We start from the raw sequence: 25088 nt of genomic DNA, 5'->3' as shown, positions 1-25088 counted from the left end.
GCATGTAGTGGAAGTGTGTTCCGAAGGTGAGGGATATGTTGGGATATGACTATCATGCCATGTATTATTTATCTGCTGATGAGGATTTACTTCCTTTAACAGATTATTTGATGTACCGTTAGTTCTGTGAAGGTACAGGAGATCAAACAAGGTTGTATCTTTCATGACACAAAAGTCTTGACATAGATCTTCAAGGAGGAGTCTATAAGACTGAGTACAGAGTAAGGGTTTAAAGTCTCTCCTGATAATTAAGATTTTTGAAGTCTGATTTTTTTTTTTTTTTTTTTAAGTTATGAATCTCTGAGGTCTCTCAAGTTGTGTGATATGTTTAGGTAAATATATGCCAAAAGGTGCATTATATTCAATAAGAAGAAGTTATGTCTTACCATAGTTGTCTTCTTCTCGCCTTCTTTCTTGCTGGATGGGTTTGGAGCCAATCCTCGGCTCCGACTCGGCCTATATTATAGCTCGAGAACTATTTTTACCGGCTCGAGGCAGCCCTATATCCCACAATACCATGCGCCTCCCCAGATCTCATTTGGAAGCTAAGACATAGTATCAAAAGTAATATAATAATAATAATAATATTATAATCCTCTTTTACGAGTACAGATTACCTGCTAGTAACACTAAGGATACCATGAAAGATGCAACATATTGCATCTCCAGAAATGGAAGGACTCAGAACCTCGAGTCTATCCAGGCTAGAGGGCAGGAGGGAGGGACACAAGAAAGAAGGCGAGAAGAAGACAACTAACATGGAACGTTATGGTAAGACATAACTTCTTAATGTTAAGTTGTCATTCTCGCCTTCATACTTGCTGGATGGGACAGCGCCCCTATCATCTTAGTCCTGGGTGGCTCAATGGAACAGACTCCTGAGTACAGTGGAACCAAAATCAGCTCTATTTCTGGAGGCTAGATCAAGCTTGTAATGGGCAATAAAGGTATGTTTGGACGCCCATGTAGCTGCTGCACAAATGGCATCTAGTGGTAACCTTGCTTGAAAAGCCGTTGAAGTTGATAGTGCCCTGGTTGAATGAGCTTTAGGCCTAGAGGGTAGTTGCCTGTGTCTCAACTCATAGATCAAGGTAATAATAGATGTCAGCCATCTGGAAAGAGTAACTTTCAATACTGGAAGCCCTTTCTTGCCTGCAGCATAAGAGAGGAAGAGCTGGTCTGATTTTCTGAATTGTTTTGTCCTGTCTGGTTAATACCGTAATTGGCGATGAACATCTAATGAATGTAATTTTTGTTCAGCCCTGTTGGTATAGTCTGGGAAAAGACGGGCAAATCAATGGAGTGGTTTAAATTTGCTTCCGATAACACTTTTGGTAGAAAGGAAGGGTTTGTTCTGAGAGTCACCCTATCTTTATGAAAAACCAAATAGGGAGGATGGACAGACAAGGCTTGAAGTTCCGATACCCTTCTGGCAGATGTTATAGCTACTAAAAACAGCGTTTTCCAAGAAAGAAGTTTGAGGGAGCAAGAAGCTGCCGGGTTAAAAGGGGGTAGAATTAGTGAAGTTAGAACTAAATTCAAATCCCATTGTGGGGGTGGATCTTTAACTAGAGGTCTGAGTAACAAAATGCCCCTGAGAAAGGCTTTACAGAGTTTGTGGGACATAATATTTGCTTCTGAGAGTCCAACATGAAAATTAGCAATGGCCGCTAATTGTACCCTGATAGTGGCCGATGATGACCCCGAATGAAAAAGCTCTGCCAGGAAGTCTAGAACCTCATGAATGGGTGCATGGAAGGGATCTAAGGATCTAGTTTGTGCCCAGTGTGAAAAACGCTTCCATTTACTCGCATAAGTCTTCCTAGTATTGGATTTATGGGAAGCCAGAATGATATCACGAACAGGAGGAGAAATAAGGGGAAGCCTGGCTATGGCTGGAAGTGGAACAACCAAGCTGTGAGGTTGATGGAATGTAGAGACTGATGCAGCTTGCCCGTGAGGTGGGTCAACAGATCCGGAAGGGGTTCCAGATGCCAAGGCTGTTCCAGTAGGTATTTGTGCAGGAACGGGAACCAAACTTGTCGAGGCCAAAACAGGGCAATGAGGATCATTTTGGATCTCAAAGCGGTTGCTTTCTGAATTAGTTGTGGGATCAATGGAAAGGGAGGAAAGGCATAAAGAAGACCCCGGGGCCAAACGTGAACAAGAGCGTCTCTGAGGGGCTGGCCTGGTAGAGGGAAAAGTGTGAAGAAGTCGAGGCACTTGCTGTTTTGCGGAGTTGCGAAAAGGTTGCAGCAAGGCTGGCCCCACTTCCGAAAAATTCCGTCTACTACTGCTTGATTTAGAGACCACTCATGAGGCATGAGGATAGTTCTGCTCAATCTGTCTGCTATGACGTTGGACTTCCCGGGGATGTGCGTTGCTATCAGAAACCGTTGAGATGAAATCGCCTATTGCTAAAGTCTGAGTGCTTCTCGACAGAGAGGGTATGACTTTGTTCCGCCCTGCTTGTTTATGTACCACACTACAGACATACTGTCCGTTTGAATTGCTATAGTCCCCATGGGAAGAGAGCTCTGAAGGGCCTGCAATGTCAAAAGCACCGCCCTCATCTCCAGGACATTTATGTGCAGGTGGCATTCTGACTGTTGCCAAGTGCCCTGGACCGTCCTGCCCTGATAATGCCCCCCCCCCCACCCGATCAGGGAGGCATCCGTTGTGACAGTGGCAACTGGAGGGGGGAGAACAAAAGGTCTGTCCTGAAAAAGCTGAGGGAAACCATCCACCAGGAGAGATGTTTCTTGCAAGATGGTGTTATCAAAATGTTGTGGGTCATTGGCAGCTGCTGAAAGGACCACTGAGAAAACAGCATCCACTGAAGGAGCCTCATGTGGAAGCGGGCTAATGGAAGTAGAAGAATCGCCGCCGCCATGAGGCCCAACACTTTCAATACTAGCTTGACTTGGACTCTGCTGGACTGAAACAGGAGCTGAACATTCCGCCTTATGTCTGTCACTCTCTGAGGTGGTAATGTTGCAGACATTTCTGTGGTGTTTAATACGGCGCCTATAAAGTTTATACATTGACAAGGAGGACTTTGCAAAATTTATAGAAATACCTAGGCTGTTGCAAAGATGGATAGTATAATCCCTGGCCATTATGAGATCCTGTTTGGTGGTAGCAGAAATGAGCCAGTCGTCTAAGTGTGGAAACACCTGGAATCCTTTTTGTCTCAGGTGAGCCATGACCACTGCCAAACATTTGGTGAACACCCAGGGGGCTGTGGTGAGACCAAAGGGCAGGGCCCTGAATTGAAAATGACTGACTCCCAGCCGGAAGCGGAGAAACCTCCTGGTGCGCCTGTGTATTTTTATGTGGTAGTACGCATCCTGGAGGTCTAACGAGCACATCCAGTTGTCTCTTCCCAAAAAGGGTAGAATGGACTGCAGTGTTACCATCCGAAATTTTGTCTTTAACACATAGTTGTTTAACCTGCTGAGGTCCAAAATGGGTCTCCAATCTCCTGTCTTTTTTGGTACCAAAAAGAACCTGGAGTAGATTCCGGATCCTAGCTGATCTGCTGGGACTGCCTGGATGACTCTTTTAACAGCTTTTTTATTTCTAGCTGAGCCTGACCCCTCTGTGCGGGTGGTACGTCTGGTAGGGGTTTTGGCGGTTGTACCGGAGGGAAAGTGAGAGGAATTTTGTAACCCTCGGATATGATCTTCTGTACCCATGTGTCTTGAGTGATGGATTGCCAGGCTTCCGGGTACAGAGATAATCTTCCCCCAACTGCCTCCGAAGGTGGACAGTCGGGCAGCTTCTCAGGGATGCTGAAAGGGTTGGACAGGGAAAGATTCCCTGGAACCCTGGTTTTGTGGACCCCCTCTGCCCCTGGGGCGGCGTCTGTTATTATTCCCCCCTCTGCCTCTAGGGGGAAATTCACCACGTGAGGTCGGCGCGACTCCCTGTGGTTTGCGGAACCACATCTTTCCACCCCTCTGTCACTTAGGATAAGGTCTAGAAGGCATGGAAAAACTGACTCCCACGGCAGAGAGAGTCTTACCATCTTGCTCGCATCTGGTGATTGTATTCTTCACCTGAGGCCCGAACAATTTGGAACCGTCAAAGGGGGTGTTGGTGAAGGACGCCTTGAAGGGGTCGGCAAAATTACTGAGTCGCATCCAAGCGCGGCGTCTCAACGCAACGCCTGTGGAGTAAAAAAAAATCGATAGGTATCAAAGTAGGGAAAACAGCCTAATAACGCTCTCAAAAAATTAGAAATTCATTGAAAAAATCCTTTACTGACCTGAGCCGGTAAAAAAGCAACCTTGCAGCGAAGCGGCAAATGAGATCTGGGGAGTTAGCGCATGGTATTGTGGGATATAGGGCTGCCTCGAGCCGGTAAAAATAGCTCTCGAGCTATAATATAGGCAGAGTCGGAGCCGAGGATCGGCTCCGAACCCATCCAGCAAGAATGAAGGCGAGAATGACAACTTAACATCAGCTTTGATAAGACACTAGTAAATGGGAATTAAGTCGTCTTTGGATCTAGTGGAAATGCCTTTGGAAATTAGATGGGCCTAAAAGGAGCATTCGAAGGACTGATCCCTGAGGGACTCCACTTGTGACTGGCCTCTTTGTAGAGGTGGACTCCACAATTCTGACTTGTCAGAGACATGATGGTCAACTGTTAAGGAATTATTAGCAAGATTACCCAGATGCCTTACAACAGTGTCTGATTGGAGGGGTACATCCTCCTACATGGTAAGTGAAACTGTTTTGTTTGCCAAAATGAACTATGCCACATTTTTTTAAATTTTAATTTTAGACCGTTGTCTTTGCCCCAGCTGTTAACATGGTCTAAGCAGTGTTGGAGCAATTGTTAAGTCAGCCGAAGATTGAACACCACCCACTTCCAATGTACGACACGTGCAAGATTTCAGGAATGCTGCTGTCTGGCTATGAATGGACCATGGCCACTTCAGTTTTACCAACAAGTTTTATCTAATGGCCTGTGACCTTGCTGGAACCCGATCTGAGGGAAAGACTTCATCCAGGGTGCCAGACAAAGGTGTACACCTGCACCATACAAACTACATCTGGTGCCAGTCTTCAGTTGGTGCACTGAGGCAGCTGCAACTTTAAGGCAGCAAATAAGAGTTATTTTCCATATCTTCTACATGGTGTTTAAAATGTGGATTAGAATCAGTCCATGAAAAATCTTTTCATGTCCTCATCCAAGTCCATACAGATACCCGCTAATGATGATTTCACATCAGCCCCAAGAGTCACAGCAACATTAAAAAGAAAATGCATTATGAGGTTCATCATGTTAGAGTAGGACTATACTGGTGACAAGAGAGGTTCATCTTTACAAGTCCCTGAAAGTTGTATCTGGAAAGCAGTCCAAATACTTGTGAGATCTTATCTTAAAAGGAGGTAGTGCATCCATCAAAACAGCAGGACTGAAATGTTTCTCTAAATATTTAATATAAAGTCTCATCATAATCCTGTGAACACACACTATACACCATAAACCGAACGTTAGCTATTCTTTCAGCTTGAGTGAAGCGAAGTGAACTTGTGTTTAAAATAAATGCATGTATACCTACTCTAACTGTAACTTAACATTCAACAGAATCAGCTGGATCAGAAGACTGAAGTCTGCTTTAAAACTTGAAATTAGTTACACATGTATATCCAAATGGCCAGTTAACACCATTTTATGTAAGCCACCACAATGGCTAACCTATACCCAAACAACTAAAGGCAGCATAATGGTTCAGGGTGCATTCAATACACACTGACAAGTTACAAGCTGAAACTAAAACATTCCAATTACTTATCAAATATGTAGCTGCTGCATGAAACTGCTCCTTGGACAGAAAAAAAGTTACACCAGGAAGAAGTACTGAGCTAACTCAAAAAAACAAGCACCCTGGTGGAATCACAAAATCAATCACATGTATAACAGGAGGAAGAAAATCATGGCAACAATTAAGAGGTGCAGCACCCAAAAGGATAAAAGCACTCAAATCAAACTAAACAAACAACTCAGAGGGCAAATAAAGTCTACCAAAGCCAAATTTGAGGTAAGTTTGGCCTCCCAGGCCAAGGACAACCACAAAGCATTCTTTAGCTTTGTCCGCAACCTCAAAGCCTATACACAATTGTGTGCAGAGCTCATTGTAAATGGAGCCACCTATACTGAGCCAGAAGATATAGCAAACTTCCTGGCTGATAAATTCACCTCCAACTTTACTCCTCTCTCCCCCTCAACCTTCCCTCAGGAAATATCATCAAATATCCTCCTACTATCACTAGGGAACAGGTCCTTAATGCTCTCTCCAAGACCAAGAACACTGCATCAATAGGCCCAGACAATATCCCAGGATGCCTTCTAAATAGCATGAAACATGACCTATCAGGGCCCTCTGGAATTACTGTTTAACTGTAGCCTCCAAACAGGCTTCATGCCTCATGAATGAAGAAAGGCAACATTCATCTCTCTCTGCATAAAGGTGGGCCATCTACAGACCCTGGAAACTACAGACCCATAACTCTCACTAGTCTTATATGTAAAGCAAAGGAAACAGTTGCCATGTAGATGATCAACAGAGGTATAGTACACCTCCAGGCACTGGACCCAACTCAGTTTGGTTTCATAAAGGGAAGATCATGCCTACTGAACCTGGTGGACTTCTTTGAGAAGGTCACCAAAGCAATAGATGAAGGCAAAATCGTTCACACTGCCTACCTTGATCTGGCCAAGGCATTTGACACAATATCCCACTTGGGCATTGTTGACAAACTCAAGAGATTAAGTTCAAACCCATAAGTCACCCAGTGGATAGCCAACCGGCTCACAGACAGGACCCAGGAAGTCAGAATTGTGGAGTCCACCTCTACAAAGAGGCCAGTCACAAGTGGAGTCCCTCAGGGATCAGTCCTTGGAATGCTCCTTTTAGGCATTTACTCTCAGAAGCCAAGGCCAATGTCAGTGGGGTCTGGCTGACTAAATTTAGAAATGATTGCAAATTACGAACTGCCACTGAAACTCACACTGACACAAATGTTCTCCAGAAGGGGCTAACACAGACAAACAACTGGTGTCTGAGCCATGGACTAAAACTAAATGCCAGGAAATGCATAACAGTATTCATTGGGAAGTCATCCATCCCTTGTAACTATCATATTGAAAACACACCCTTTAGAACTGACTCAGCAGTCAGGGACTTGCGGACACACACAGTAATCTAGCCTTTGATCATCACGTGTCTACAATGGCAAGGAAATCATTCTGTTGCGCAACTTATAAACAATGGTATGGCACCTAAGTCCAAGGAAGTAATTGTCCCACTGTATTCAGCATTCATCAGACCTATAATTGAGTACAGTGTCCCCCATCTGGTATGTTAGCCAGGCATATCCAACAACTGGAACGTCCACAGAGGTTCCTCACTAAAAGAATACAGGGCATAAGTAATATGTCCTATACAGACCGCCTCAAGGCCCTACGCCTGTATTCTGTTTCCTAGAGGCTTTTGAGGGGATATCTATGCCTGGCATACAGGGCATTGTCAGAATCCACTCTAATGGACCTCCTGTATATCCACAAAACAAACAGTACCAGAATTACCCATTCTAAAGATTTAAACCTTGCCTGTGATATAAATAGGACCTGCTGGAGAGATTGGTATGTATCCAGAAGACTACCCCATCTATGGAACAGGTTCCCCATCCATGTGAAGCAGAGTTCCTCCCTAATCCAATTTAAGGGCAACTTGGTCAATTGGCTGGGAAACCGGAAATTCATCCCTGGTTTGGCACCTATGTCGCTGATGCAAACAGGTAACCTGTAAATGATTCATCTCCCAGACTTACACTTATCAAGGGTATTGGAAGTAGTCAGAGATTTGGGATGCATGTCTAGGCTTAAAAGGGCCCTTGTGGTAGTTAACCTAATAAACAGCTGTGAACTTATAAAAGAAGTGTGTAGACAATTAGCTGCATTAAAATTGCTAACATCTGACACAAACCTCAGAGGAAACAGTATCCACCTCTGCAGCAACTTCAAACTCTGGCATATTCTCAAGACCACTCATCTGTTCATGACATGATGCAGCAAAGGACTCCTGTGGGATTAAGAGAGGCAATCACTATATTGGGTGAATACAATGTAAAAAATAAAAATGTGCTTGTTAACACCAGTCAGTTTAATATCTCCAATATTTTTATAATTCCAAATCAAGTGCAGCTTACTGCAATTACATCGGTGCATGATGAAACCCTTCGACCACTCAATCACTTTAAACAACTTTTCTGTGTACTTTAGCCATTGAAAATTAGTGCCTCCTGCAAGTGGCAAAGCCTGGCATATGACATGTACACCACTGTATACACCTTTTATGACTAATCATTTACCTGTGCAACAGCACTAGAAATGAATCATTTAAAAGAACATTTAGCATACATTATGCTAAATATTTTGTAAGCTGGCCTGTTGTTGGAATGTTTGGCTTGCTTTTCTGCTAAGTCTGTGGCTATTTTGGAGCGTAGGGGAAGACATTCTGAAAGCTGGCTCAGAATTCCAAAAACTCTGGTTGCATCCCTGCATCCAGTGTAACAAAATATACCAATTTACTTCCCCCTGACAAATTATTGTATTTGATTACCAGGATGGTCCAAATGGGTAAATGAAATAAACTTTTTAAGTGGAAGTCAGGGAAGGGAAGCTCCATAAGAAAGCAAAACAAGACCGTTTCAGGAATACAGAAAATATATCAATGTAGGTTAAAAATGATAAAAAATATTAACATTCAAATTACAATTATTATCGTCTACTCAGAGGTGATCTCTGCTTAACATACAAGGCCATGTCAAACCCTGAGCTGTTGGACATGCTCCACTTAAAGAAATCCCAATCCCTAAGCGCCACACACTCCAGGGATCTAAACCTTGTCATCACAATGAACAAAACATGCTGGAGGGATAGGTTCCTGACCCAGCGACTCCCCATACTCTAGAATAGACTGCCCATACATGTCAAGCAGAGTGCCTCCTTGCCCCTCTTCAAAATGAACCTTGATGATTGGATGGGAGATAGGAAATTCACCCTGGGGATCATGCCAGTCGCCCTGCTAGACAGGGGTCCAGGAAAGTAAATATCGTGGGAAGAAAAATCCAGGGAATTGTTATGGATAGGCTTGTATATGCCCTAGGGCTGATAGCCTAGTACCAACCTATGAACAAAATGTTATTTACCACAATTATGTACAGATATTTACAGTTTGCATACATGGCCGTTGTTCAGAGTCTGTTTAATGGTGCACATTTGCAGTATTACATGTGTTATTCAGGGCCAAGAGATGAAAATTATTGAAATACAGACAAGATCGAACAAGTTTTGAGTACAATGTGCTCAGAAAGAAAAGTGGTGGTGGTGGGAAAGGAAGAAAATAGCAGTCCCATTATAAAGTAGAGATGAATTTAGTATAGTAGCAGTAGCATGCCAAGCAGATGGTACACTTAATACAAGTTCATAGGTAAATGCTAAGCTAACTACCCTTGTGGGCTGTTTTAAGCCTAGCCAATTTCCTTTTTAAAGGGGAGACTCAAACCATGCACCTTGTGTGTTTATGAGGTAAACACCTTAACCGTTATACTACTAACCCTCAACCCTGTAGAACATGAGCAAAGCCATAAGCGCATGAAGTGTTAACTGAATTGTGAGTTTAGGTTGAAGTCTGAATAGTAAGTAATTCCACAGTCTACAGACATATCAGGATTAGCGAGTCACCAGTACAATTATTAGAATTAGTTAAGAGGATCAGCGTATTTGTAGAGCAGGGTGAGCTACTAACAGTAGAGTTGGAGAATGCTTACGACTGGGCATTCAGGTTTACTAAATGAATTTGTGGGAGGTGATTAATTATGAGAAGGATAAGAAGTGTGGCAGCTGCAGCCAGGAATGTTGTTCGATGGCTAGGCAATGATGGACTTTTTAATTTTTGCAACATTATTGTAGCAGTGCTCAAATATGGTCTTTAGTATCGTACAGGTTAATCAGTGTTGTAGCAGCACACTGAAGTGCTGGCAGTGGGAAGGTTGATGATCTGAGTTTAACAGTATTAGTTAGAAAAGGTGCAATCCTACGTAAGATACGAGTTTTTGATTTTTCCCTATAACCTTGTTGTATATGGCCGTCAAATTTCAGATTTTCATAATAGTAACTCAAAGGAGCTTTGTATGGAATACCAACATGATTTTAGTAAAGCCTGAAATTATGGTGAAGGAGGATTTCTTTTGCTGTGGGGAAAAAATAACTATTTTTCATTTTTTCAGGGTTTAGGAACAGCTGAAAGACATACAACGACATTACAAAAAATGTGAGGGATTCTTGGCTTAACTTTTTTTGTCTATCATTTCAGAGGGGTGTAGAGTCAACATGGTGACACATTTCCTAGGTATGTAGAAAGTAAGAATATGTTGAAAAGTAAAGGACCAAGACTTGATCCTTGAGGATTGCCTACTGGGACAGGAGAGAGGAAAAGGAGCAAGTATTTTGCCATTGCCTGTGGTGTATCAGAAAAGTAGCGTTCAAACCACATGAGCGATTATATTTTTAGTCAAAGGAGGACAGTCTTTGTATTTGTATTGCGTTGGAGAATATGTCAAATGCTCTTGAAATGTTGAGGAATACAGTGCATACTAGGTTGCACATTTCTGTTGTGGTTTCTAGTAGAGATGAAACAGAGGCAGTGGCATACCTCTCAACCTCTTGCAGCAAGAAATCTGGACAAAGCCATAAATAAAAAGTGGGGCAAAGGCCCAAAAATAGGGACAATTTTTAAGTATTGCTCTTACATACTTAGAAAGTTGAGAGAATAACAGGTTTTGCATTTGCATGTATTTTCTGAAGGGTATGAACTCAAACTCAAATGTCTATTTTTTTTCAACTTCAGTCTTTAACAAGTTGCCACTAATTTGCCAGAAAACCACAATTTTATGAAAAACAGACCAAAAATAAGAGTCAAAAATCTGGACAGTCTGCACAAATCTGTACAGTTGAGAGGTATGGGCAGTGGTGGTACTGTGATGTGAATGAAAACTGTTGTGTGGGGACAAAAGGCTGCTGTCAGTAATGCACTTCATAAGCTGTAATCAACTGCATCTTTCTAGCACCTTACCATAGTGGTGACAGTATAGTAATAGGTGTACAGTTTGGTAAAATTTAGTTGATTGTGAGACTTTGTCAAATGGGTGCTACGTAATTTTTGTTTGTGAAGTGGTTTATGAGGACAGATACAGGGTATGCTACAGAATTAGCTGCCAGTTTGATATACTCTGCAGGTAGGTTATTATGGGCTAGATATGCATATTTAGATGGAGAAGCAGCTTTCAGATGGTAGAGGTGGGAAAAGGGTTAAAGTTGAAGGATGTAGGGACTTCCAAGATGGCTGCACATTGAGCTTAAGGTTAGCTCTTCCAGTGTGAAAACAGAGACCCGGGGAAAGCCAGTGGACCTAAATTTCCTGGTAAATTTCAGTAACTGGTTAGTAAGTGCATAACCCGGATGCCAGGAAAAAAAAGAAATAAAAGAGGACCTGAAGGAAAATCAGCTACAAAAACTGATGAAAAAAACTGACTATGAAAAGTACTGCAGTTGTTCAGCAAAAAGCAGTGCAAGCTCCAGACATGACTTCCAGTAACCTAGAGGAAAGTATAAGGCAACTGCACACAGAAATTATTAAAATAAACAACACTGGTGGAGTATGTCAACTTAAATAAAAGGCTTGAAAAATGGAAGAAGCTCTAAACAGATATTCAGATAAGGTGATAAATACAAAACTCAGAGATTTAAATGAAGAAAAGGCTGGCTGAATGTGACACTGCACAAGAAGATATGTTTAAAAAATAACAGAATTAGAGGACAGAGATTTTTTGCTGTACCAGGGAAGCTGGAACGAACAGACTATTAATATCAAAGCACAAATAAGCAACTGGACTGGTATTCTGCAACAGTATATGCAAGTAACACAAAAGCTGGAACTAGACATTTGACAAAACTTTTAGTTATGTACTCACCATAACTTCAGATGTTTGGGATCCATCTCGCCTACATTCTGACTGATGGGTTCGGAGCCGATCCCTCGGCTCTGACTCGGCACGCTTATGCCAAAGAGCGAAGTCTCTTATTGGCTGAGCTTACTATATCCCAGGATGCACCACTACCAGTCCCCCAGATCTAGTTTGTCCGCATACATGCACACATGCACGCACTGATTATATAACATCGTCAGATGAAACAAGATAAAACAGTAGAACTCAAAACCGTTCAATCTCTTCTGATCTCCAAGGCAGGGGGAAGGAGGGTGGGTATTAGGAATGTAGGCGAGATGGATCCCAAACATCTGAAGTTATGGTGAGTACATAACTAAAAGATGTTATGTGATCCTATCTCGCCTACATTCTGACTGATGGGACAGCGTCCCTAGCACCTGAATCCTGGGTGGCTCACTGGAAAACACTCCTGAGTACCGTGGAACCAAATGATGCTCGCCCTTTAGATGCCACATCCAATTTATAGTGGGAAATGAAAGTGTGCGGATTGGACCAAGTAGCCGCAGCACAAATCTCAGAAATAGCGAGCTTGGAATGAAAAGCTATAGAAGTCGCCATAGCTCTGGTAGAGTGAGCTTTGATAGATGTTGTAAGTTGCTTATTCGAAGAGGAATAAGCCTGAGTTATACAATCTCTAATCCATTTGGAGATAGTAGCTTTTGTGATGGTTTTACCCAATTTATTGTCTGAGAAGGACACAAACAAACTGGTCTGATTTACGAATTTGCTGAGTCCTGTCTAAATAGAAGCGCAATTGCCTGTGAACATCCAATTTATGGAGAGTGTATTCTGCTTCATTGGAGAATTTTGGAAAGAAAACTGGTAGCTCTAGAGATTGTTGGAGACAGAGATTAGAACAGACCTTTGGGACAAAAGATGGATTAGGCCTAAGTGATACTCTATCCTTGTGAAAAATCAAGTACGGTGGTTTGATAGATAGGGCTTGAAGCTCTGAAACTCTTCTTGCAGAGGTAATTGCAACTAAGAAGGCAGTTTTCCAAGACAGATATTTTAACTCACATGTAGCAGCCGGTTCGAAAGGAAAGATGTTAATGCACGAAGCACCAAATCAAGATCCCACGGAGGCGCAGGATGAAAAACTGGAGGTCTTAACAGCCCTGCACCTTTAATGAAAGTTTTGCATAATCTGCTGCTCATCAACGGAGGATCCATGGATTTGTGAAATTTAGAGATAGCCGCTAGTTGGACTTTAATAGTAGAGACAGAAGATCCTTGATTAAACAGGGATGTTAAAAATTTCAAAACCTCTGGGATTGGAGCAGTGATAGGGTCTAAGCCGTTGAGTTGAGCCCAGATAGCAAACCTCTTCCACTTACTGAGGTACAATTTCTTAGTGGTGGGTTTGGGGGCTTGCAGATAAAATGTGAATAACTTCCGGGTCTAAGGTGTGATTTCTGACTAAAGTCGGAAGTGGAGGAGCCAAGCTGTCAACTTCAAAGTGTGAAGGGACTGGTGTTGTCGTCCCGACTGATGAATTAGCAGATCCGGAGTTAGATCTAAAGTCCAAGGATCGTCCACCGCATGTTTCTTCAGGTAGGGAAACCATACCTGACGAGGCCAGTCTTGAGCAATTAGTATCATTGTGGACCCCAATTGAGAAGCTTTCTGAATGACTTTGGGGAGAAGTGGAATCGGAGGAAAAGCATAAAGTAGCCCTGTTGGCCAAGGTTGTGCTAGAGCATCCATAGTTGCTTCCCCCTGATGTGAAGTCAAGGAGAAGAACCTTTTGCACTTTGTATTTTGTGGTGTTGCAAACAGGTCGCAGCATGGCATCCCCCATCTTCTGAAAACCTGAGCTGCTACTGTTTCGTTCAGGGACCACTCGTGAGGAGAGAGAATTGTCCTGCTTAATCTGCCTGCCAATATATTTGATTTCCCCGGAATGTGGGTCGCTACCAAGAAACGGCTGGTAGCTACAGCCCATTCCCACACCCTCATGGCCTCTCTGCAAAGGGGGTAAGATCTGGTCCCTCCTTGTTTGTTTAGATACCAGACCACTGACATGTTGTCTGTGTGGATGGCGATAATGCCCTGAGGGAGAAACTTGTGTAAGGCCTGTAGGGACAGAAGTACAGCCCTCATCTCCAATACATTGATGTGGAGAAAAGTTTCGTCTGGAAGCCAGGAACCCTGAACTAACCTGCCCAGACAATGCCCCCCCCACCCTGTCTGGGAGGCATCTGTCGTCAGGGTGACCACTGGAGGGGGAATAACAAAAGGACTTCCCTGATTTAGATTGGATGTCTGAAGCCACCAGCGAAGGTCCCGTTTGCACGTTTCTGTAATCATAATGGGGTGATTGAGGAGAAGATCCTGAAAGGACCATTGAGTCGATAATAGCCACTGAAGAATCCTCATGTGCAATCTTGCCAGAGGAACTAGAAGAACCGTGGCAGACATCGAACCTAAAATTTGCAGGACCATCCTGGCTGGGGCCTTGGATCTTGAAAGCAGGGCTTGAACTTGGCCTTGTAAAGTTTGGATCCTTTCGGTAGGAAGAAAAACGCGCATCAATTTTGAGTCTATCTCTGCTCCTATGAACCTTATGCGCTGAGAGGGCAGCAAGACAGACTTTGACCAATTGAATGTAATTCCCAGGGTAGCACCCAGGGAAAAGGTGGCTTTGAGGTTGTCCATTAGTAGATGACTGGTGGTGGCAGTCAGGAGCCAGTCGTCCAGATAGGGAAACACTTGGAATCCAAGACTCCTCAGGTGAGCAGTTACTACTGCCAAACATTTGGTGAACACCCTGGGGGCTGTGGTGAGACCAAAGGGCAGAGCACAAAATTGGAAATGACTGTCTCCCAGGCTGAAGCGCAGATACTTCCTGGACGCCCGATGTATCGGTATGTGATAATAGGCGTCCTTGAGATCTATGGAGCACATCCAAACATCCTTCTCCAATAATGGGAGAATGGATTGTAACGTGACCATTCGAATTTGGATTTCGTGACGGATTGGTTTAGTCTGCTGAGATCCAATATTGGTCTCAGGTCCCCTGTCTTTTGGCACTAAAAGAACCTTGAGTAATTTCGGATCCGATCTGGACTGTGGGGACCGGTTGGATGACTCCTTTTCTAGCAGCTTTAACGCTTCTGCGGCTGCAATTTCCCTTTGACTGGGTGGTGGGTCCGGGATTTTTTGGACGGTGGGGGTGAGTGTGTGAAGGAATGGTGTAACCTCCGGCAATAATCCGAAGCACCCATCTGTCCTGAGTGATTGACTCCCAGGCTTTTAGGTGCTTGGCAAAGCGGCACCCGACTGGCTCGAGCAGCACAGCCGGGCAATCCCTCATGAAGTGTGGGAGGCTGAAGAGCCACGAAAGGACTCGCGGTCTCCAGAATTGCGGGGCCCTCTGCCGCCTCTGGGACGGCGTCTCCCAGAAAAATTTCCCGTCCTCTGCCTCTGGAAGGGAATCTTCCTGCTGTTGATGGAAAAACTTACGTGATTTGCGGAACCACATCTTCCCTCCTCCTTTAGTCTTGGGATAAGGCCGAAGGGAGTGGAATAACGTGCACCTACGGCAGATAAAGTTTTTCCTTCTTGCTCACAGCGGTAAGAGTGTCTTTAACCTTAGGTCCAAACAAAGAGGACCCATCAAAGGGAGCGTCGTGAAGGAAGACTTGAAGGCCTCCATAAAATGACACAAGCGGAGCCAGGCTTGTCTCCGTGAGCCACGCCTGTGCCTGCCGCTCTACCGCCCCTTCGGCCGCATATGAAATGAGCCTCATGGACGAGTTAGAAATTGAAGCAAGGATAGCCAACTGAGAGCTAACCGACTGGGCTAGCTGCTCAGGTAGGTTACCTGAGAGGGAATCTGACAGCTCCTTGACCAGATCCCTCTGAAGCCTGGTAAAATGTGCCAAATAATTCAGGGACCTTAAAGTAAAGGCCGCTGAAGTCAGGGTGCGCTTCCCGTGCGGTCCATGCTCCTAGACTCCTTATTAGGAGGATGGACGGACGTTGAAGCCTCTGCCACGTCCTGTTGTGTAGCAGATGCCACCACCATGGCATCTACAGCCACGCCTTTAGTGAGGAACTCCTTCTCGGGTGGGGCAGACAAAAATTTGTTAGGGCGAGAAAGGACCGGTTCCACGGTATCTGGATGTTCCCACGCCCTCCGACAAACTAAATCCAGGAGCTCGTCGAAGGGCGGAGACACCCAGGAGGCGGAGGGCTGAGCCCCAAAGGCCTTGAGGAGCACTGACTCATCAGCAGAGGGGTTTGGATATCCAGCCGCCTCGTTGTTTGAGGATCTCTAAGATGTCTGCAAATGAGACATCATCCGAGGCGACTTGGGACCCCTCCGCATCATCAAGATCAGTGTCCGATGTAATAGACTCGGGAGTCCACGTGCTTCCTCTTGCACGATCTCTTCCTTGGGGCTCCTCTGAAGACAACTCCGAAGAACCCTCAGGAGGAGGGGAACCCCCAATGGGGTAACCTCAGGCCCAGGGGCTCCGCTGCCTAAGGACAGGGGAACTGCCAAAGACCCAGTCTCCACGCCCAGGGAAGGTGCCGGTAAAGCCGAGAGATGGCGAAGACTTGGCCAAGGCACTCCTCATAGCTCTGAAAGCCGGACCCCAGAATCCTGGGAGTGTCCGGTCCCCGAGCCATGATAGCAGACGGAAGTCCCGCAGAAGCACCGAGAGGAGGCTCGGAACCGACAGCATAGGTCCCGAAACATCACCCCAGGTCCAGCCGAAGAAGTCCGTGTACCAAACTCGGACCCGAAGGCCGGGGTTGGATTAAGGGTCGGGGCCGACCCTATGATGTCCACCGGGTCCAACAGGACCTGCTCCCACGGAGCCGAAGTGGTCGGAGGAGGAATGGCAATGACATGGGCATGGGCGTCGGCTCGAAGCCAACCGGCTCGGAGTCGAAGCAAGTTTTTGAAAGAGGGGGGACTGGAACAGTCTTTGGAGCACCCTGTCTATGTCCGAATCTGACATCCTCGATGACCTAGAGGATACTGAACGGGTTCGAGATGGCCTCTCCAACGGCCCCAAGGGGCTAGGGGACCGGCTCGAGGCGACTCGATGACTATCGGCGCCGAAGGAATACCACACTAGTTTCCATCGGTGCGAGGAGGACTTGGCGCCGAGGAGGAAGTGTCTGAGCGGACAACCTTTGTCGGCTCCGAGACCAGTGGAGCCGACGAAGGTGACCTGCCTCGATGCCCCAGCCATCGGCTCCGAAGCCAGAGGAGTCGAGACTGGTGGCATCGAGGCAGACCGTTCCGCCTCGGCTCCGAAGTCCTTGGAGCCGAAGGAGAAACCTGCCTATGTCTTTTGGCGGTCGGATCCGACGGACTGGTCGGAGCCGACGCCCTTCTTTAGCAGGAGAAGGAGAGGATGCTAAAGCTTCTTCAAAGGAGGGTTTTATAAGACCTTTTAATATGAGCTTATTTTTCCTCTCTTGGAGGACCCTCGAGGAAAAAGCGTGACACACGCTGCAGGACTCCTGCAAATGTTTTGCACCCAAACAATAAACACAGAGAGTGGTCATCTGTGATCGACATTTTAAAGTTGCACTTGGTGCACTTTTTAAAGCCTGAAGGCCTAGGTACCTGAGACATTCCGGTGAATTAAAGCCCAAAACACAGTACAAACACTGTAATTAGAAAGAAATTCTCTCTTCTTTGTCCTTCTTTACAAGAAAGAGAAACTATCAACAGTATAAAGGATCCGAGATCCCTAAACAAAACAGAAGTCACCTACAATCAAAAGACCGGAAAGGCCTTTCCACACAAGAGGTACTCCTAGTCAACACTCACAACACAAGAATTTACCAAGTAAATTTCACCAAACTCACTCTAAACACAAGAATAGCTGTTAAAACAGCTTTTGTTGAAGAAAAAGAAATTCCTGACAGAAAAACTAGTGAAATTAATCACTACTTAGCTCAGCCAGCTCGAGACCACGTCTTCACTTGTTAGCGGCAAACGAGATCTGGGGGACTGGTAGTGGTGCATCCTGGGATATAGTAAGCTCAGCCAATAAGAGACTTCGCTCTTTGGCATAAGCGTGCCGAGTCGGAGCCGAGGGATCGGCTCCGAACCCATCAGTCAGAATGTAGGCGAGATAGGATCACATCATATCATCGGTTATACATAAATGGGGGGAAATAACTTCTTAAGACAATGATGCTTTCTGTAATGTCTTTAAACATCAATGAAAATGTAGAGTGGAAATAGCTATGCTACATGAGACACGATTGGAAAGAACTGAACGTGTGAATTTGATAAAGAAAGGTTTTGAGGATGGTTATTCAGTGGAAAACCTGGGGCAAGGGAAAAGTTAATATAAGTTCCAATAGTGATAGAAGAGAATAAAAAAGATGATGACAGATTAGTAGTACTAACGGGCTACCGGCAAGCGAGAAGGATTACAGTGGCAAGTATTTATATTCCACCAAAAACTGCTACAATTGTGCTTAAGAAAATTCTAGGAAAAATAATCAGCTTTCAGCAAGGAATATTACTTTTAGGTGGGGACTGCTAATTGATTTGCAAAAGTGATGGTGTGCCTCGGAGCTCAGAAAGAAAAATATAACAGAGAGGTAGATTTTTGAAGACATTTACGAATATATTTGGCATGGAGGATGTGGATTCAGTACTAGGAGCTCAGAGTGAATTTACATACTATTCCTGAAGATACAAAAAACTGGGCTAGGTTAGACAGAATTTACATTTCACAGGAACATGTGCATTTAACTGAAGGGTCTTGATACGTATCCGTATCTAATAACTATTTTAGATCACACACCAATAATAAATAAAAACACAGGGTAATGAAATAAAAATGAGACACACTGGTGCTTTCCCACCTATCTGTTGAAAAGAGAGGACTTTAAGGAATTGGTAGCGGAAACTATTCAGGACCTGTTAGAGAATAAAGAAATTTCTTCTGAAAATATAGTTAGGGAATGGGATAAAATTACAGTGGAGTTTAAAAAATAGGGTGGAAATAAAAGAAAGGAAGACATGGTTAAGAAATATTTAGAGGAACTGACAAATGTTGAAGTATTGTAAAATGGGGGAATCCCACAGAACAAGAGGAGGAGCAACTGCAGAACGCTAAACAGAAAATAAGGGATCACCTCAATAATATGCTTGAGTTTAGAAAGACTGCTGTTAAGCAACTGTTTTTTGATAACTCTAGAGCATGAAAACTTCTAGAACAACGACTCAGGCAACACAAAGCAGAAAGGGCTGTCAGGCAAGCTTAGGGAGCCTCTAACAAGGAATCCTGTGGAAGTACTGGAAATATTTTGGAAATTCTATGAAAGTCTGTCTAAAGCAGAGAAATATGGAAATCAAGAAAAGGTACAAATGGAAATATTTATGGAAAAACTAAATATGCCAATGTTAAAGGGAGATTAGGCTCAATTACTGACAGGATAACAGGAGATGAGATAAAAATGTTGATGTATAACCAATCTACCGGAAAGTCCCCAGGATTTTCTTTCTCCGGTTATACAGCCTATTGATTTTGTGATTCCACAAGGGTGGCTTGTTTTTGAGTTAGATCAGTACTTCTTTCTGGTGGGTACAGCTCCCCTCTATGCAGCTATTAACATGTTTGTACAAGAGTTCTGTGAAGAGTTCTGCATAGGCAGCAGTGTTTTTAGGGTTTATGGGGGCTTGAAATTTTGCTAAGTTTTCACTTAATAGCAGGAGGTGAGCCTTAGAATAGTTCCTGAATATTCCAGATCTAGCTGGGGTTCCAAGTTTTATTTTTACTTCAAAGGAGACCATTTTGTGGTCTGACCTTACCAAGGAAGGCATTAAAGTAGGGGATGTGCGGCAGCCTCCCATATTAGTGAGGACCAGATCCAGTGTAGCTGCACCTCTGGTTGGTGTATTGACTACCTGGTCCAGGGAGTTTGTGTTTACAAAATCAAGGAATCTCTGTGCATGCACGTTTGGCAGTACCAAGGGGCAATTGGCAAAAGAGGAGGATTACACTAGAATATATTTATATTTCACCAAAAACTGTTACAATTGAGCATAAAATAGAAAAAAACAAAATACCCAATGGGTAAAAACTAGTAAAAAAACAAAATTGTTGAAAAAACGAGCCAAACCAAACTCCAGTAGCTTTAATATAGCTCCACAAACTAAGCGCTTTTACCATTCACAATGGCTTCATCACAATTAATGGAAACTATTTAACAAAAAACATTTCTATAAAAAATAATTATTCAACCACCAATAAAATTCATGGTAAATCAAGTATGTTATCTTAAAGCTACATACTTAGAAACCATTGAAAGAGTCTTAATACAATTTAAAATTCTGAATAAAATGCATTTACTCATACATCATACTAACCACTTTCAAACTAAAAAAATATATACACGTATATATATATATATATATATATATATATATATATATATATAAAAATGTAAAATATGTAATATATATTGTAATTTACAACTACCATGTGCACTAAATCTATTTTAAGTTTACTTGCTCTTTGTTTTAAAACTGGCCTAATGGATATATGGTCATTTAAACCAGGTGAAACAGTTGCGTTCAAAATGACCTGCCATTTATATTCTAACTATTCAGCCTTAAGGTTATCATCCCCACCTCTCTCACTGGGAACCATTACAAAAAAGATATTATAATTGGGGCAACTAACACTATGCATATATAAAGCATCATGCATATCTAATTCTGACAGCCCTAAGATGTTCCGATATCCTGTCCTTTAATCTTCGTATAGTTTTTCCTAGATAAAATCCTGTGCAGGTGGTGCAAGTTGCTAAATACACTACCATTTATGTACTACAGCTGCACCTACCTGGACAGGATATTGTCCTGTTGTACCCAGGAACAGTCAGATAAGGGCATAATTTATATATCTACAAAATTTACATGATGCACATTTGTACATCCTAGAACATGTATATATATACCTGTGTGACTCCAAATAATCCTTTATATTTCTTCCCCTTGAAAATACCACCCGTGGGTGCCATCCTAGTTCTTTCTTCAAATCCATATCAAAGGTGACATCCCAGGCCGTTCGAATAACCTCTAATATCTTTGATGTTTAGTGCTTACACCTCAAGACCAATGCTCTGGATTCAAAAGCATTGGTTCCTACTTCCAAACTACGTTTTACCCCCCCCCCCCAATTATATGGGGGTAAAAAAGGTATCTCTTTTCCTAATCACTTCATTCCTTATGGATGTTAACATTTTCAAGGGGTATCCCCTATCCTGAAACAATCCTATCAAAGTGTATAACTCTTGTTGAAATCTATAGTTGTCACTAATTAACCATGACAACCTAACCATTTGCCCCTCAACAATTCCCCTACGTTGATTGGGGGTGTGTGACAACTTTTATAAGGTAACCAAAAAATGAAGAACAGCAACCAAGTAAACACAAAGGTGTCCGGCACAATAAAGGTTATCCTGTATTCCAAAAATGCAGGCAGATCAATCCAAAGTGTTCTAAATCCTTTTATTACATGAAAAATAAAAACACAAACTCCAAACTGAAATCGATTAAGCGCTTTCGTCTCCACAAACGGAGACTTCATCAGAATAAATTAATGAACCTCAGCTTTCCTTTTATATTCTCCAAATTTCATTAACTTAATTAATAAAATCATTAAACAATAAAACCATTGCCTTGTTGTAACTTGTTCCATTTAAAGCAACATTCATACATTAAAAACATAATATGAATAAAAGTGCTTTTTTAATACATAAGACAATAATTCATCATAATGTACATGACCGATAAAACCGATTTTAAGTATTTTGTACTTCACAGTAAACAATAGACACTTTAGTTTCCTATTAGGAGCAGAAGCGTAAGTTATTTATCCAATCTATGAGGTATGACCTGAACCCAGGGACCTGTATTTCAAGTTTTCATATTTACCAGAAGTGAGATACAAATGTTTATTAATAGTCTGCATGTCACATAAAATTGAATGTACATAGTAATGTATAATAATTAATAATAAAGCTTCTTAATGTGCATATACCTTGATGCCATTTTTTAATTGATTAAAACAGCATAGTGTTTGTGTGAAAAATATGTCTATATTCGTGTAAGTATATAATTTATTAAGGGATGTGAAGGAATTCATATACATATATAAATATTTTCATTATAAAATTGTACTATAAATATGAAAATAAATATATAAAACAATGTGTATAAAATATACATATATAATTATAAGTATATAAATATATAAAAATGTAAAAAATATATAAACTTTTTTTTAAAAAACTGTACCTTTATAAATGCTAATATTAAATATAAATATAGATATATATACAAGTTATAAAGATAAAAACTATATTCAAATAAACATTGGAAAAACAATTGATCAGGTTATTGGGAATACTTTCCCCACATTCATTACTTTATTATGTTTATTATGTTATTTAGTTATTTTGGGGTCCATGGCTAGGATCTTAAGTGCTGGAACAATGGAAATGTGGTCATTTAAACCTTTTCCACAACTTGCATCTAGTTTTAGCTGCCATATCATTTCTCTATATTCTACTTTCGTTTCCCAGTCACCTCCTCGTTCTGGGTACCCCACCACTTCAAGTACCCAGAATTTAAAATCAGCCTTTACACATTTCATGGCGTGCCTATATAGTGCATTATTCTCATTATGTCTATTTATATCTCTAATATGCTCGTAAATTCTATTTTTCAACTGCCTTTCCGTTTTTCCAATATAATAACTATCACATGCTCTACAGATCAATAAATAGACCACACCTCTAGAATAGCAACTGCTATAGTTTTTAGCTGTTAATTTAAATGGAATACTGGATATCCTAATCTCCTTATTCTCATAGATATATGGGCATTGTGCACATCTGCCACACTTATATGTTCCATGTTTCCTGCTAGTCCCTTCAACCTGAACTCCTTTTCTTTCTATAATATTCTTAACATTGGGATTCCTTCTAAAACTGAATCTTAATTGATTCTTAAAAACTTCAGTTTTGGTTGCCACACTTTTAAACATATCCCATATTTCATGTATATCCTTCTTAAACCAACCTGTACCATAAAATATGTTGTAGTTAAGTAAGGTGTAAAATTTGCTTCTATTCTTTTATCCATATCTATGTTATTACTATCACTATTATTTTCATTGGGTTCAGGTTCCTCTGTTTCCTGGTAACCATAATTTAAAAGTGGTATATATTTGGTACCTCTCCCTGATACCACATATTTTTTGACCGAGTTAAGTTCAATAGGGTACCCCCTTTCCTTAAATAGGCCCTCTAAATAATTTCCCTCATAAACTCTGCATCATCTGAAATCATCCTGGCCATCCTTATCATCTGGCCCTTAACTATATTTTTCTTAAGTTGATTTGAGTGATCACTATGGTAATGTAAGTAAGCATTCGAAAAATGCTCCTTCCTGTATATATTGGACTTGTAACATTTATTTACGCGGTCTTTCGTAAGCTTTACATCCAAAAAGTGTGTGTCGTCAGTCTCAATCTGATGAGTAAATTTCAAAAAGGGAGTAGTATGATTAATGTACCTAATACATTTTTCAATATCCTCCCTTTTTCCTTTCCACAGGATAAAAATATCATCCAAAAACCTGAAGTATTCCACAATATATTGATTATATTCTGAATTAAAAACAAATTCCCTTTCCCAATATAACATAATTGTATTCGCATATATAGGGGCACAGGCTGATCCCATAGCCACTCCTTCTTTTTGATGGTAATAATCCCCCTCAAAATATATAAAATTATATTTTAATGCCAATTCCATGTTTAATAGTACATTTCTAAAATCTGCAGGTGTAAGCCAGTCCATTTCTACTAAAACCTTTTCAAACCACTCCAAACCAGTTTTCTGGGGAATGACTGTGAATAATTCCTTAACATCAATAGTGATAAACATATTTTCCATAAAAACACTTTTCCCTATTTTGTTTAAAAAATCCCAAGAATCTTTTAAAATATGTTTCCACCTGGAATATACTTTCTTTGTCATAGCATCCACGTATATAGCCATGGGCTGAGTTTTTGATCCCTGTGAAGCAACAATTGGTCTTAAAGGGGGGTCAAGTATAGATTTATGTACTTTTGGTATTCCAAAAATACCAGGAATGACAGGTTTTGGGACTTTTAAATAATTATATAATGCTAGGTCTATTAGACCTGTTAACAAATTATCTTCCAAAATGAGATCGATCTTTCTATAAAATATACTGATTTCATTTTTGGTAATAAGACAGTAATTTTCATCATTGTCTAGTATTTCTTTCATTTTTCTAATGTAGTCCCAAGTCTCCATCAGGACCACACCCCCTCCCTTGTCCGGTTTCATCACCCTTAGCCCCCTATTGTTGCACAAATCTTGTAATAGTTTTCCTTCTGTCCTACTCAAATTATGTTTCCTTTGTTGATTTACCTTGTGCTCCTTCCTAATTTTGTTGGTAACACACTGTTCAAAGTTTAAAATTTCATGCTGTAAGGGTGGATTCCAGGTACTATATGTCATGAACTTACTATTATTAATATTAGTGTTTGTAGATTCTTGATGTATATGCATAAGGTTCAGTTTTCTTGTAAATAATTTAACATCTAAAATGAGTTTTTCTACACAACGCTGTTTAGTGGGAACGAAGGAAAAACCTTTCGTAAATAAATCAAAATGACATGCATCAATCTCTATATCTGTGTAATTAAAAATATTAAAACTATTATGTGTGTGTACAATTTGTTTCCCAACCTCCGTATAATCTGAAAGGGTGGATTCACTGTGCACCATGTCATAGTCTATGTTTGTTAAAAACCCTGGTCTCCCCCTTTCCTCCCTTCATTAGTATGATTCCCTGTGGTAGCTTGCGCATAAGATTGTTGATTCCTATTCCTCAGTCTCTCAGACCTTCTTACCTCATCAGCTGTCTCAGGGGTATTCAATCTATCTATAGCGCCATTTCTATCTAGCGT

The 25088-nt window shown here is 41.8% G+C and overlaps 1 protein-coding gene across 1 annotated transcript in view; it reads right to left on the bottom strand.

Annotated features, from left to right (window-relative positions):
• Positions 1 to 25088, bottom strand: part of TDRD6 (tudor domain containing 6) — a gene marked incomplete at its 3' end in the record, with an annotated part of 543290 nt that overhangs the window by 136104 nt on the left and 382098 nt on the right. Inside the window, exon 13 of the mRNA XM_044062624.1 lies at positions 8004 to 8099. Coding sequence (XP_043918559.1) covers positions 8004 to 8099 — 96 coding nt within the window. The remainder of the gene's footprint in view (positions 1 to 8003; positions 8100 to 25088) is intronic.

This window comes from Protopterus annectens, chromosome 2.part1 (genome assembly GCF_019279795.1).
Source record: "Protopterus annectens isolate FY-2018-M chromosome 2.part1, PAN1.0, whole genome shotgun sequence".
Taxonomy (NCBI): Eukaryota; Metazoa; Chordata; order Ceratodontiformes; family Protopteridae; genus Protopterus; species Protopterus annectens.
The sequence above is the reverse complement of the archived record's forward strand: the minus strand, read 5'-3'. Positions and strand labels throughout refer to the sequence as shown.